The 15,320-nt window shown below is 46.5% G+C and overlaps 1 protein-coding gene across 1 annotated transcript; it reads left to right on the top strand.

The window, feature by feature from the left end:
* Positions 1-4,528: 4,528 nt before the first annotated feature.
* Positions 4,529-14,007, top strand: LOC131261125 (uncharacterized). Its single transcript, XM_058263044.1, has 2 exons — positions 4,529-5,003; positions 10,022-14,007. The coding sequence occupies exons 1-2, from the start codon at positions 4,817-4,819 to the stop codon at positions 12,568-12,570; spliced, it is 2,736 nt and encodes a 911-aa protein (XP_058119027.1). The 5' UTR covers positions 4,529-4,816; the 3' UTR covers positions 12,571-14,007.
* The last annotated feature ends 1,313 nt before the right edge of the window (positions 14,008-15,320 follow it).

The following is a 15,320-nucleotide window of genomic DNA, read 5'->3' as shown; positions in this document are numbered from 1 at the left end:
GCAAAATGCCAACGTACCGTGTGCGGTAGAACGCGATTAGGAAAAAGAAAAGGAATGCTTGCACTTGCATTTGATGATTAATGTGTGTAGGATTGGATGTTCCTTTTCTCACCGAATTGAGATGGGAGCAACGGTTTCTCTTTTATGGATGCAGGAATATTTTGATCGTGAATTGAACTCGTAAAACACTTGTGAACTGTGAAACGGAGAAGATCACATTTTATTGTTCGATTTTAGTAGTGGTTGGTTGGTTGGTTGGTTGGTGTAAAACATTTATTTCCAACACCCAGGCAACAGTCATTTGCAAAAGCTAACGAGCTAGTTGTTAACTTTGGGTTCAAACGAAGTGAAGCCAACCGAAAAACATGATACCAACGTCATGCGATTCGAATGTCGACGCAAATGGTTGTGACTGTCGTTAACGGCCGGTGGCATGGTGGTGGTTCTGTGAGACGACATTGTGAGGGGAAAAATGGACGAGGTAGAAGGACAAAGACCCGCCATCCGCGGTTTAGAACGAGGCCGAGTTCGATCGGCTACAAATCACGCCATTTGGGGGTAGGGTTTGGTGCATCATCATGATTCATGGAAGAGGGAGGTCCTACGGTTGGTAGCTTTTTTTTCGCATGCAACCATTGCAACGAAGTTCAACGACACCATCCACAGGGCAGGGTGTTGCGGGCCGCATGGATTGGAGGGGTTGTACACGTCTGTAAACGCGGAACGCTGTGAGGACAACTGGGGCATTATGGGGAGCAATGTTTTCGGTGCAACAAAGGTAGGATAAGAAAAAAAGGGTTTGTTGTCAACTGTGGAGGGGGTTTGGAGAAAATAAAAAAACTTCATCGTTACCATCGCCGTTGCTTGTTGCTGGGCAGCAGAATAATAAATCACGTTTTGAGGCTTAGACGCGCCCGCGCACGAAGGTTAAGGCTTTTTTTGCATACTTTAAAGACGTCAAATATCAATCACCTCTTAGGAGACGAAATTGTTTGCTCCGACGCTGCTCAGGCTCTGGTATTTTTTCAAAATAAATATTCCACATCAATCGATTAGTTACTTTACGTGAATGAAATGAGCATTGTATAGGTTACGCTTAAAAAGAAAAGTCATACTTTTATCGTTTATTTGTGTACGGTTTTTGATTTCTACGCTATTAACACTTTGAATTCAGATAAGTTAGAAAATAAATTTGCCAACCAAATGGTAAGAAAAAGACGGTTTCCTTAGTCCTGATGTACGGTGAATATCTACTATCTCATAAATTAACAATTCAAAAGCCTCGGCCTCGGCACCCACCTCGGCTATTAACATGTTCGAACTTTGACACCTTTTGGTGGTCATGACTTAATTATATTTACAAATCACCAAATCGATGATAAACCACAAAAGTTACTTTTTAGCGAGGATCAACTAATTAGGTTTTTTTTGTGGACAAACATTCCAATGCTCAAATGTGAAGCAACGTTTATAGAAAACAATAAATGGACCCGATGGAACTGCGAGTGAGTTATGAATTTGATTGGATACGCGTTTGATGATTGAAAAAAATAATAATGAAGATAGCGCTAAGATATTTGCATGGTCGAAAAAGGCTTTATTTAAATACCCACCGTTTTGGTGCTTCTCTTTTAAAGACCTTCCTATTTCGTTTATTTTCTCCAAAGTCGAAAGCCCTTGTGCGCTAAGGTACGGGTTCAGAATGCCATCCAAATAGCACGACACCACGGAATTGCGTCGCATAACGAAGCGTTAAACATGCGTTATTTGCATACCACAATTTACCCGAAATATGTTGCCTAACGTGGATGCCAGGTAGTACTGACAATTATTTTATCTACCTCCCACGTGGCTGACCTACTCTTGCAACTACAACACGCACCTACGGGACGAATGCAAACACTTGCTCGTACGAACCGTACTCTTATCAGCCCACATCGTCATCCGGGATGCGTAATTACCATCTCGTCATGCTCTGGTGCTGGCACTACTGGCCGACATTTTACACCTACCCTCGGGTAGGTGGGGTGGTTTATTTTGTTGTAGTATTTTCCCCCGACGTTGAGGCATACGTTATCAGCTCTTCTCGTGTTCATCATCATCTTTGGGGAAGTCCGGCAAGGGAAGAAAAAAAAAATCCGCAAACAAAAACATTCGTGGATCGAGTGGCAGCGCCAAGGTCAGTGCTATCACCCTAGTATTGCTATTATCATCGTTTCCTATCGTCTTCGTCGTAGGGGAGGTGTACTTTGGTGGTGATGACTCTAGCGTGAGGTGTGCTCTGGAGGAAACAAGATAGATCTGTAAATAATCGCGTGTGACAGGTGTAATGCGAAGTTCGTCATTTTCCACGAATCGGTTGGAAAACATACCGTCTCGGGGTGATCGGGGAGGCGGGATGGTTTCTGGGTGAAACTGGTGACATGCTCTGGCACAGATACGTACAGTGTATACCGGCGGCCTGATATGCGGCACTATGGTCGTAATCCTCTGTACACAACCGCTAAGACCCGGAACATCCGTCTTAAAATCTTTTGACAAACATCGTCTGGGCTGTTGAGAGATTTCTGACAGCCTAAGGATCGTGTGGGAAATATCATGATTCGAAACAATGTTTCGACAGACTGCGTTCATGAAGAGAGTTACAATTTAGAACTAGAGTTAGATTGTTGGTTACACGAATGGATGGCAATAGTCAAAGGCGGTTTTTAAAGCTATCAAACAACAGAAAAGTATACCAAATAAATGGTCTTTGCTGGTTAAAAATTTGTTTAATATGTAAAAACAATTTCCTCTTAAGAAAACATGAAAAAGGGTGTACTTTCGTTAACTACAAATATGTCGGTGTGCCACAGCTGCAGCGCGGATGGCCCGGTCTTGCCATCTGTAATGTAACTGTAATTGGTTCTCCTCCAAGCCACTGAAATCGAAGTATTTGGGCATGTAACTGTAAATGTTTTTGTTACCATAAATTGCGCCCGATTAAGAGAACAAAGATATTTAGCGGAAAGTTTGTTTAAGCTAAGATATTGCTATCTTTCGTAAGCATCCATCATTAATTAGAGCAAATGTTTTAAATTAATCCTGTTAAATCAGTAAAAAAAAGTACAATAATTGGTATGCAAAATATACGAAAAGAATTTACAATTTTACATTTACACAATTTACATCAATTGTCGTCGTTTACTTACATTTCGCATATCGATGGTTTATATTGTAGTGAATAAAAGAATGTGCTGTTAGTGCAATTAATTCAATTATATTATTGTTTTACTTTTTCCGGAATGTTTGCAGAAAAATCTTTTTTTTTTTTCATTTTCCGGTCGATAACAAAAATGTTTTTCGAAATATGAAAATTTTATAATTATTTTTCAGCAAGAAAACAGCGGAAAAGTAATTATAAAATTTTGATTGCCTAAAATGTGAAGTAAAATTAGGTAGAAATATACTAACGTACAGGTAACGCCTCTGAGGACGTCACTGACCGCACGGTTGAGCACACCGAGGACGCGAAACAAGCGGTCTATCATCCGTACGAAAAACGAAACCTTGTGCGTCTGCTGTGAAAAACGAAACCTTGCGCTGCTGTGTCCTTGTTCCGTTCACGGAAACGCTCACGTTTTACCCGTTTCGTCCACCGCACGCCGCCGATAGATCACCGCCACCCCCGGGTCCGTTGTCATACTATGGGCAGGCTAATCCGTTGTCATAGTTTGGCTCTTAGCGACGTAAGCCCAACCTAAAACGAAAAAAAATCCCCCTGACGAGCACACGCGCGCTTACGTCCGGGGAGGGCGCCAAATTGGCCACATGAGCCATATATTAGACATTAAGGTGGATACGGTTCGTGGGTTTGCCTTAGTTGTAAAGCTGGCCAAATGCCAGCAGAGGCCTAAGGTAGTGGTGGTGGGTGGGTTGGTGTCATAGTGTGTTAGTGATCGAAAGTAAGACATCTTCGCCTCGGAGTGCCGGCAGTTGTGTCGCAATGCCGGCTGCTCTCGCGAGTCGGCCTCGCATCATGGCGCGATATCTTCCACTCCCCGGGCTCGTATGTAACGTTCGTTTGGAGGAGAAAATGTTATCAGCCTTGTTCAATGTCAGCTTTGGAAGGAACGGAGAACAGAGGGCGGGGGAGAGTTGTGTACGTTCGTGGGGGAAAGGCAAACGGGCAAGCATGAACTTTGCGCTTCCTTTTCCATAGCGATGCGATTGTTATGGCCCGTGGTTTGCTTTAGCATTTACGAAGAAAAACTGGATCCGGCGGCACCGATGCCTTGAGGGTGACATGTTTGGCTTCTGTTTTTTTTTGTACACGACTCCTTTTTTTAACGGGAGGCTTCCTTGAACTTACGTCGAGAGTTGGTTGTTAGCACAATTTCACCGGAACAACACGTGCTGTCGGTGTGTTTTTCTTTATTCAAAGAAATCCGCATGTGTAACCCTCAACTCACCAGGATTCTTTTTTCTTTCCGCTTATTTTTCCAGTGAAAACATTAGCTGCTCCACCGGCAAAAAGGAGCTCGGGGGAAAGGAAGTTCCCACACCGCCGCCTCGTGGACATCCTGTGGTGTGGTCGAGCCGGCACCGGATGGAATCATCGTCCGCAGCGTGGCAACTGGTGCTGCACCGAACCCGGCAACGAACAGCGGTTGAAACATTGTGCGCCCCCCAACGGCCGGTCGGTGGGCGTCACGGGAGGAACCTCACATGCCGCACGGACGCCACTCGTCAGTAGTAGCTCCCATCAACCTCAGTGAATCGTCCGCCCTGCGTTCCGACGGCTGCCATTAGGCCATCTTCCCGCAGCAGCAACGTAATGGGTGAAGAAAGCCTCGAACGTAGCGATGCGGGTGGGAAGGTCCTGCAGCCGCACGTGGCCGACTACAGTCCGGTACGGACGCATCATCAGCCCGAGCAGGAGCCGGATGAAGGGCTGCAGCAGCAGGCTCCGGAGGGTGGCAATCAGCAAAATGAAATCGGAAGCCTTGGGCTGAAAACTGTTGGTAAGTTGGCATGGACACTTACGTCGATCTGCATTCTTGAGTTTATTTTAGTTTACCTATGGACCAGTCCAGTTCCCCGAACTGAATCAAGCGCCTCCCTGCCGCACGAGAAGAGTTCAAAAGTGTGTTGGCACGTGGAACCAAACCGTAACTTATTGCGTGACAATCGAACCACACCGGCAAGATACACACTACGAAAAAGACGTACACATCCCGGCGAAATTCATTTGCGTCCCATGACTCGATTAGATCTCATCGAGGTTGTTATGATGGCGTTACCAACCCGCGCTGAAGGGAACGAACGCAAATGTGTCTCCGAGTGTGCCATGCGAAATGATTAAGGTCAATTGAATTGCTGCCGGGCAGCTTGAGAAACGGCGTAGCAGCGCGCTAAAGATGCTGGCCCGGCCCTAACGAGACACACGCACCCTGTCTTGTGACGCATGGCGTTGGTGGTGGGCAACTGCTTTTCCCGAAGCAGCAGCTCTTATCGAATGTTCCAGGAAACACTGACCACGGGTACGCGTTATTGGAGCAGAGTAGCGATTGTTGATTGTAGTGATGAGCAATTCCTTGGTTTTTACGCCTCCTCCCGCTTCGTGCGCCATAGTTGACGATGATTAATCTGTTTTTCGTTGGCGCGTTTTTGAAGGCCCGGTCCTTTAGGGCAGTGCGTCTAATATAATGTTAAAATTGGAGCACGTTTGATTTGTTGTTTTGACCTTTTCGTGGTCCCAGGGCGCAAATACCGCAGATGGGTATCGGTTGTTTGTTTTGTTGCAAAGTTTGTCTACGACGTGAAATTAATTCTCCTAGCAATGGCGTTATTGAAAGTTGATGACGTCTGAAGATTATGTTTTAATTCGTTGGACACTCTTTGTATTCGCCTTTTATAAGTTGGACGGCTGCGGGTTCAGGTTAGATGAAACCACGTTTTAACAGCGTAGGACGGTGCAGGTACGCGTAAAAGTGAAAGGGAAAGTTATTCACGCGCGAGCAAAGCGACAAACTAATTAGGTTAGGACAGCAACGATTGATTGCGCGGCTCCCGAAACATTTTGTGCTTACGAACGCGACCTTATTTGGTGTAAATGTTGGTCAAGGACAGTGTCTGTAGATACTGGTGTGTTGTTGTTAGTATAAAAGGTAGCAACAGTGTCCCATCCATGAGATGACTTTTACGGACAGTAACGAAAAGTTGTAAATGTCATGTAAATGGCCATAAAAGTATTCAAAGGATCCCCAGTGTGGGCCACGGGTAACCGAGCCGGTACGGCAAATGGCAAATGAAACCGGTTGAGTGGAAAAAATTGGCGCATAAACAGGACACCGTTTTGCCGAACCGAATTTGTGCCACTTTGTTGGCGCTGATGCATCGGGACGGAAGCAGCGTGTTAGGACGTGCTTCCCTATTTATAGGACGTAACCCACATTTTGGATGGCGTGAAGCGATAGGGCGTGGAAACAAAAGAAAAAAAGAAGAAGAGATTGTAATTCAGACGGATTTTGTGAGTGCTTTTCCTTCCGCCTTCACAAAGAAATCGATATTGAGTGTAATTGCGAACGAATAATGATAGTTTTGTGATGCTGTCCGGTTCATTTCGTGCTGTGGAATATCATTCATCCGCTTTTCATGTGTCCGACATCCAAGTACGCAGCGCGATCTTAGATGGCATTGAAATTTCGCCACAGCATTCATCCACCGTTGATCAATGTCTCCAACGAGATGGCTCATTGCACGCAATCGACCTGATAATCATCAGAGCGTGGCAACAGGCGGATGTGTTTGCTGTCTAATAACCAACCGGTCCCGGAGATAGTCGCCATCGGCGTAACACGCGGATGGTCGGAGATAAAATCGACGTTTACGAATCGGTCCCTTGGCGGGGGCCGCATGTCTGCTCAATTGGTCACTTGATTGACCGGGGAACAAACGTTATCAGTTGACCGTAGATACAGATGACCGAGCGGTGAAGATAGTGCTGGCCTTCAAACCGGGCTATCGTGCAATCGATAAACAAAGGGGTCTTTGCAGGGAGTCTTTTTCCTCGAGGACTTGGGATTGCCTGGTATTTGTCATTCGCATTATTTAAGGTTTGTTTAACGTTGCCCTTCTGCCTGGGACCTGTCTTATTTTGATAACAAACTAAGGGAAATGATTTTACGTATAATATTAACTCTTGGAAATTAATTTTATAATAAAATGTGACGTGCAAAACTCTTGCTTTAAAATATAGGAATGAAAACTGTCGAAAATCGAATAGAAAAATTTCTTAATCAATTATAAACAAGTAAATTTGGCTTCTTTCTTTGGTTACCTTAATCATTAGATAAGTGCCGAAGAGTCACAACGCCTCAATATATGCGAAACGCTTTTTTCTGTAAATTTTCACTTCCTTCAATGGTGCATCCTTTTGTTTGTCGAGTAGATAAACTTTTTAAAATTTAAAGTACCACCGTTAATGTCATGCCTAAATCTAGACATTTTATATATGTATTGTATGATAACTTTTCGAGTGTTTTGGATTCTTCCCGCGATCTTTGCTTTCTGCTGCATATTTTATGATTACTCGTTAGTTTTACAACCTTCAATTTTCTTCTCCTAACTCCTTCAGTATGTTTGTTTAGTTTAAAAGTACAATTCTTTTTCAATTCTCTAACTCCATGTCACACTCCATACAGTCGTGTAGAGGCCATAACACTTTCGGATAGTTGTTATTATTGCGGATTGATTGTAGTCGGCTGCGCGTATTTACGAAGCACGTTTGTGCAATTCGTTGAACTTTATTTACTTGACTTTCAGTTCGCAGGAAAGTGGCGTGATAAGAATTCCATTATGCCCCCATCAACGATGCAATAAGCTGAACGGTGAGGCGCAATTTTGTCTCCCCGAGTGACGTGATGCGGGCATGCCGTTGATAACAAGATGCCGCCTCGTGCTGGCAAGAGAGGGAGGGGAGGTGGCAAAGAAACATGAAACCATTTGCTTGCAAACACTTGGTCGTCTAAGTAGTTGCGTGTTGTGTGAACTTTGGAATCGCGTGTGGAACGTCTCACAGGCTTTGCACAGGCGTGAATCAGCTGATTGCCACTGAGCAGGGGAGGCAAGGCATCAGAAGAAATACATTTATTGATTTAGTGTGATGAAGTGCTGGAGCGTGGTTGGGGACATTATTAAATTTGAGCGATTTTTTTTAGATGAAGTATTCTACCATGGGGTAGAGATAGAAAGGATTAAGTTCATCTGAAGCTTTTTTTATCCCATGGGCTAAGGTGTCCTCATGTCTATACTTAAACCATTTCCATTTAAAGATGGAAAGAAGGAATCATTGGGAATGTAAGAGGGAAACGCCAAATGGAACGAATAAAAATAGCACCGTCTTATCTACTACCATCGTTCGCCTCTCTTTGTGCTCAGCTCTGCGTTCCCTTTTTAAAAATCCTCGTCGTCAAATTTTCTTTGGACATTCACTCGGACGTGTGCCACACTGACGATGGAAGTGATGCGTCCATCGCTTGACCGTCGGTCTATTTTGGTGATGCCGCCCCAGCCAACGATACAGGTTCACGAACGCAAGTGTCCAAAACTGGCTCACGGGTTTTCCAATTTCCAATGCGTGTACTGCTGACCATCCACGTCGCGCTGTCCATCCGTTTCCGATCGGCAGTTAAGTTTTGCACATACCGTGAATTTATTCTCCCCTCCCTGGATGACACACCATCTTCCGTCAGCCAACGGCGAAGCGCACAAGGTTAAGGTTGTCTGAGCGATTTAGTCGTCGACACGTCCGAAGGTGAACTGCACGCCTGGGAGAGGGGGGGGGGGGGGGAGGAGGACGATCACGTTCACATTTCTTTTTCGTGGTCGCAAGTATTTTTACCTCCATCTCGTTGGAAACCGCGGTCAAATTGGCGAATGTACGTCGTCGTCATCGGGCGCGATGGGAGTGTGTGCATTATTTACGTCTGACCCACAAAAGAAGTCAACGGTTTGTCGTTTGAGTTATTTTTTTTCGTGCACTCTTATTAGTAGAAAAAATGTGGTGATCCAAATCACATTTAATCCGCACATTCCAAACGGAAGATTCTGTACTGTTTGTGTTACCTAACGGTTTGCGGAGGCATCTTTGACCGACCGGACATCATCCGGGGAGGTGTCAAATCTTGGCTGGAATCTTCCAATCCATCCACTTTGTTCGGAACTTCGCGCAAACAGTCGAAGCAAAGGAAGCGGTTAACTTGTGAAGTACGCAAATGTAAACGAAACGAAGAGAGCCTTTATGTTGTTGTTTTTTTCTCCGGCGGAACCGGAACCGACTGGTTTCGCTGGCTCATGCGCACATGCTTTGTTTACGTTTTGTTGTTGATGTTGTGTGGTGTGAAAATGCACATCGAATCACTGCTGGCTGCGATGAACACTTGTTAAGAGTTTCGCACATAGCACGAGTTTGGTCTACTTATGTCGTTCTCTATTCTTCAGTTAACGTTAGTTTTATTACCTAAACGTTTACAAATTTTCCATATCAATATTTTCAAAATATATTATTAATATTATTCGCAAGAGTATTTTTTAGATTTTTGTTTGCTACAGACAAATTGTGTATTGCTTTAGAAATCCCTAAAATTGGGGAGCAAAAGACAACAAAAAGCCATGTAACACAGCAGGCACAGGTTGCCTTCAAAATTCTCCAACAAGGGGAGAGCGTTGGCTGCGGCTCTTTAGTGTTAGCAACAGGCTGCGTACACGGAAGGTTCGTGTATTGGCTATAACGTAGTTCGTTATCACGATTTGTAATTTGTTGTTGCGAATACAATTTCTAATAATTCCACCGAAGTTTAATTGTTCTATTTTGTTTCTGTTCCGTTATTAAACATGAAGAATAATCAAGCAAAATAACAAAATCTTACGGTTGCGGTTTAAAAGTATGAAGACGGTGTAGAAAATTAAAGAAAATCTCTTTATGTTATGCAACACACAAGTTTAATTCTTATACTTACTATCTCCTTTCTTCTTGTAGATCCGGCACCAGCCATCGCTACAGTGAAGGATGAAACAAACACGCTCAATAGGGTGCACCCGCCGGCCCTGGTGCTGGTGCCACAGGAAAACTCGCCCGCCCGCAACCAACCCGTAAGCGCGGCCGAAGAAAGCACACTCCCCAACGAGACGGGCGAAAGGAATGGAGGTACCGTGGCGCTGTTGCCCCGCAACGGAAGTGCGGTAAAGTTCGGTCGCAGCGTTTCGAACAGCACTTTCCAACCGAACGGCCACGGTGGAGGACCGGCGCCCGACAACAAGGAGCTCGATCCGGAGGACGGGACGAACGAGGACGACTACGAGCTGGTGCCCCCGGACGGAGGTTGGGGTTGGCTCGTGCTGGCCGGCTCGATGCTGGTCAACATCCTCGTGCCGGGCACGATCAAGAGCTTCGGCGTGCTTTTCGTCGAGTTCCTGGAAGCGTTCCAGGCGTCACCGTCGGCCGCCGCCTGGATTCCGGCCCTGTGCTACTTCCTGTACAGCTCGCTCGGTCCGCTGTCCAGCATTCTGTCGGTGAAGTACAGCTACCGCACGGTGACGATCGTCGGTGGGACGTTCGCGGCGGTCGGTATGATTATCACCTACTGGGCGACCTCGGTCAACTACCTGTACGTGAGCTACGGCGTGCTGGTCGGGACGGGCGCTGGCCTTTCCTTCCCGCCGACCGTCTACATCGTGACGTCGTACTTTGTGCGCCTGCGGGGCCTCGCGAACGGTCTGTGCATTTCGGGCAGTGCGCTCGGGTCGATCATCCTGCCGCCGGTGCTTCGCTTTCTGCTCGAAACGTACGGCTACCGGGGGGCCTGTCTCATCATGGGAGGCATCACGCTCAACGTCTGGGTAGCGGCCATCTTCTACGAGCCGGTTGAGAAGCACATGAAGCGCGTCCGGAAGCGTATCCTACCGCAGCTCGACGAAGAAAACGAACCCCTTGCCACGGTGCACCGGGGTGCCGGAGGTGGTGGAGGCGAGGACACCATCCTTGAGGAGTGCGAATCGAACGATACGGATCCGCCGGGCGCAGTGGAGGATCCGGATCTTGCCCGGCAATCATCAACGCGCCAGCTGGCGGCAGGCAGCAAGAAGCCCAAGTTTGCCATCATGGGCGACGACACGCCAACCATCTCGACGCCAACGCTCGAGCACAAATCGCCCGACATTTTCCGCTTCAATCCGAAGAACGGCCTGCTGGATGGGTTCGCCCGGAGCGTCTCGGCGGCGGCCGTCCCCGTTTCGTACGGGCGTGACAAAGAGGAGCTGCTCGGTGGTGGAGGCGGCGATGGAGGGAGCACACGCCGCCAGCGGAAGATTAGCACACCGATCAAGGAGGAACACCGGAACCTTACCTTTACGAGTCAGCTCAGCTCGACTTCGATTCCGCCGAACGACAGCTCGACCGGGCTCGGGTCGTACTTTCGGCTGAACCGGTTGAACTCGATTCGTAGCGGGCTGCATGGGCACGGCGGAGGGACATCGAACACGACGGGGGCATCCGGCCGAGCGCCAAAGCGATCACCCTCGACGAGCAGCTTCCAGTACATGAGCACGCCGTTCCACGGTAGCACACTGTCCACGCACCAACCGAAGGAGTTTGCCTCCCATCTGTCGCTGCGTTCGTTCGGGGGGAGTGTAACGCGTGGCAAGTCGAATGCCGCCGGTGGTGACGATGACCCCACGAATGCCGGCGGCACGATCGCCGACGGCACCGGCGGAGCTGATGGGAAGAAGGATGGCAAATCGAGCGGTGGCGGGGCCAGCATGGGAAAGACATTCTTCGACCTTTCGCTGCTTTCCGATCCCACCTACCTGGTGATCCTCATCTCGAACTCGACCAACGCCATCGGGTACACGAATTTCATCATCCTCCTACCGGCGTACGCCATTTCGCTCGGGTTCGACAAAAGCCTGGCTGCTTACCTGCTCTCGATCGTGTCCACGCTCGATCTGGTCGGTCGGATCGGTGGTTCCGCCCTGTCCGACACCAATCTCATCCCGAAGACGTGGTACTTCGTCGGTGGCCTGTCGATCAGCGGGCTGGCGTTGGCGCTGCTACCGACGGTGCGCGACTACACGATGGTCAGCGTGTTCTGCGGGCTGTTCGGGCTAGCGTCCGGCACGTACGTGGGCATTACGGCGGTCATTATGGCGGACATGCTCGGTACCGAGCGGCTCACCTCGTCCTACGGTATCAGCCTGTTCGTGAACGGTATCCTGCAGCTCGTTGGGCCACCGATCTGTGGCGTTATCTTCGAGCAGATGGGACGCTACCAGCCACTGTTTACGGCGCTCGGATTTATCCTACTCGGTGGTTCTGCCCTGTGGGGCTTTATGCCGTTCATTAACCGGCAGAAGCGTCGGAAGGCGGCGGCGGAGGCGGCGGCAGCTGAAATCGAAAAGGAAACACTGAACAACAAACAAGGGACAACGTTGTCCCCGGTACGAGGCAACCATGAGGACGATAATGACAACGACGACGACGACGACAATGGCGGCCCGAAAAGCACCGGAAAATCGCTCATTGCCGCCTAAATCCATTCATGACGATCGGGTCCCGTGTGGAGGAGAATTTGTTTTACTTTGTAGACGCTAGCATTTTAGTATTCAATATGACAATTCTTCGCATGGAAAGGAACCAAACCTCAAACCTTGGACGACGAAACAACCAGTTTCGTTCAGCATCCTGCCTTTTCCGTGCAGAAAGCACACGACGGACAGGATACGGTTCTTTGTGTGTATGTGTTTGTATGTGCAAAAGCTAAGAAACGCTAGTATTAAAGACCAAGCATCCAGAGACCAAGGGAAAAAGGAGGGCGAAACCAACAAACAGAAAGTGACCATAAACTAACGTAAGAGCAAGCGAGGCAGAAAAGAAGGAAAGTAGATCGCAGTAGTCGAATTTTAAGAAGAAAAACAAAAACGCGTCAACGGACCGTAAAAATACCTTACATGAATCAAAGAAGCGCGAAACCGGATGGTAGTAGGCGTTGGAGAAGCTATATGAAATAGTATTACATACGCGTGGTGGTGAATATAAGATGAAAGTGCGATTTGTGAAAGACCACCAACTCCTTGCTGAACAGTTTGAGCTAACACAACTTAATCAATTAATCTTAAGCAAAACGGTGAATACAGGCCAGATCCTGGGTTCGCCCGAAACAGCTGTACAAGGCGGAAGGTCGGCAACCGGTTGCTATGTTTATATTCTAAATTGACATTTCATTGCTTAAGGTGCCTCCTGACTGTTGCCTGGATTAAAGAGAGCTAGAATATCGATCGCAGCTTGTCCTTCTCTCTTCCTCTCTCTTTGTTTTTCCTCATCCAGGATCAGCCAAAAGTGTGCACGATTAGACAATTTTCCCGGCGAAGTAAAATAGAGTTAGTCGACGCTCAAATCAATCATACTATACTCCTTCGTGGAGAAAGGAAACGGAGAAGAGGAACACTAATAAGGATGAATCAGAAATGTGTGCATGTGTGCTTGATTGTGTGCGCGATATTGTGTGATTGAAGCCGAGCGAAAAGGGAAAAGCATTTTAAATGTTTCGTAGAACAATGTAAGAAAGTTAGGGTTTATCGTTGCTTTACCGAAGCCAAGGACGGATGTATACAGGACCGATAGAATAGCGCGAGATGCCATAGAAAAATGATATGACTTCCGCTCAATCAGTTAACGACGATGACCGACGGGGAAGACGTGTTTCTTCGTTTGTTGGACACACACTGTGGCCGTTTGAGTGCGCGGAAGGCTAGCTATAGTTAGTGCTCCGGATGCAATTGATGAACCTCTCTTCGGGAAGAACACAAGAAAATTACCAAAACTGCGGTGCGTAGCAACCGTGGGGGGTTTCTTTTTTAGGGTTAAGTGCGATATTATGTGTAGAAATGAAATATTAATATTTTTTGTCAGGCGGAACTCAAACAGGATGTAGATAAAGTACCGATACAATATATATATAGAACAAGCGATATAAATGTTCACTGACCAAATTCTTAATTTGATCCGAACCGTTACACTTATTCCGATGTTATGTTTATATAAACATAAATCGAGAATGGTAAGTTCACAAATACCCAACAGTTCTGATCAGTTTTTTTTAAATAACAAGAATAAAACAGAAAATTGTGGCAAATGGCGATCAACATCGGTTTAACTTGTATGTAAAAATTCTAATATTGACAATGGAAATCGGTCCGAAATCAAGCGAATATTGTGCGATTTCGATTGATCATACCAGGAGATCAGGATCGCCAGGAGGTAACCGAAAGTGGATCACTAATATTAGTGGTGGCCTCTTTCTGTCCCTTGGTATGCCCGACCATTCCAACGTTATCACACCGATGACATAATACTCGACGCTGATTGGTTGGATTTGCGCAGCTTCCTTTGGGGACACCAGATGGCATCTCCTATCAAACCTGCGACCCTGGTACGAACACGGCCAAAAAAGAAATATTTTGCGTCCGAGTTTTACGTGAAATGCTGATCGATTCCGATGTTTAACACCAGGAGATACGGATTGCAAGAAGGTGTCCTACATCCACACTTTTTTCTCTTTCCGGCGCCTTGGCTGAAGCGCACCTTGAAGCCTTTGGCACATTTTGAAGAATGAAATTGAACTAAATGCAATTTAAAAACACCTTTTAAATCGGGAACAACAAATATCGAACAATCAAACGCATCGCCATTGCAAGAATATTTACCCATGCACGCGTGTTCTTTTTTTTACATTTATTCGCTTCAGTTATACTTTATTTAAATCAGAACATCTTCATATACACTGTCCGTTATGCAGAATACAGGGTTCGCGCCACGACGCCTCCCACAACTCCGTACTGTTTTATTCTTTTTTTTTTGTTGTTGTTTATATACGCTTTCAGTTTAATGTTTTGTGAGATTTCCGTGGTTCTCTCGGGTTGAATGTTTCCTTCCATAAACGTCCGAGGTCTTACGAATAAGTTCGATTCGCATTCGTATGCTTCGTGGTTTCGGGAAGAGGTTTTCACGCGGGGCACACGTTCGTTCGTTCGTTAATTCGTTAGATTTGCTGTAGGTGTTTACTGCGAGTTTACTTAACACGTTTGCTGCTTCCACCGCGAGAAACAGCAATGTTGATTTATGTGTCGTTTTGTTTCATTATTTCAATGTTTGCTTCCTCCAGGCATGTTTTCTCTTATATATTTACTTTACTCTTTTTTTTTCTTTATAAAACAACGGCGATGTTCAACAACGATTCGTGTTGATTAATGGCTAAATCATTGCAAAGACTGGGAAAAAATAC

Source organism: Anopheles coustani, chromosome 3 (assembly GCF_943734705.1).
Source record: "Anopheles coustani chromosome 3, idAnoCousDA_361_x.2, whole genome shotgun sequence".
NCBI lineage: Eukaryota > Metazoa > Arthropoda > Insecta > Diptera > Culicidae > Anopheles > Anopheles coustani.
The sequence above is the reverse complement of the archived record's forward strand: the minus strand, read 5'-3'. Positions and strand labels throughout refer to the sequence as shown.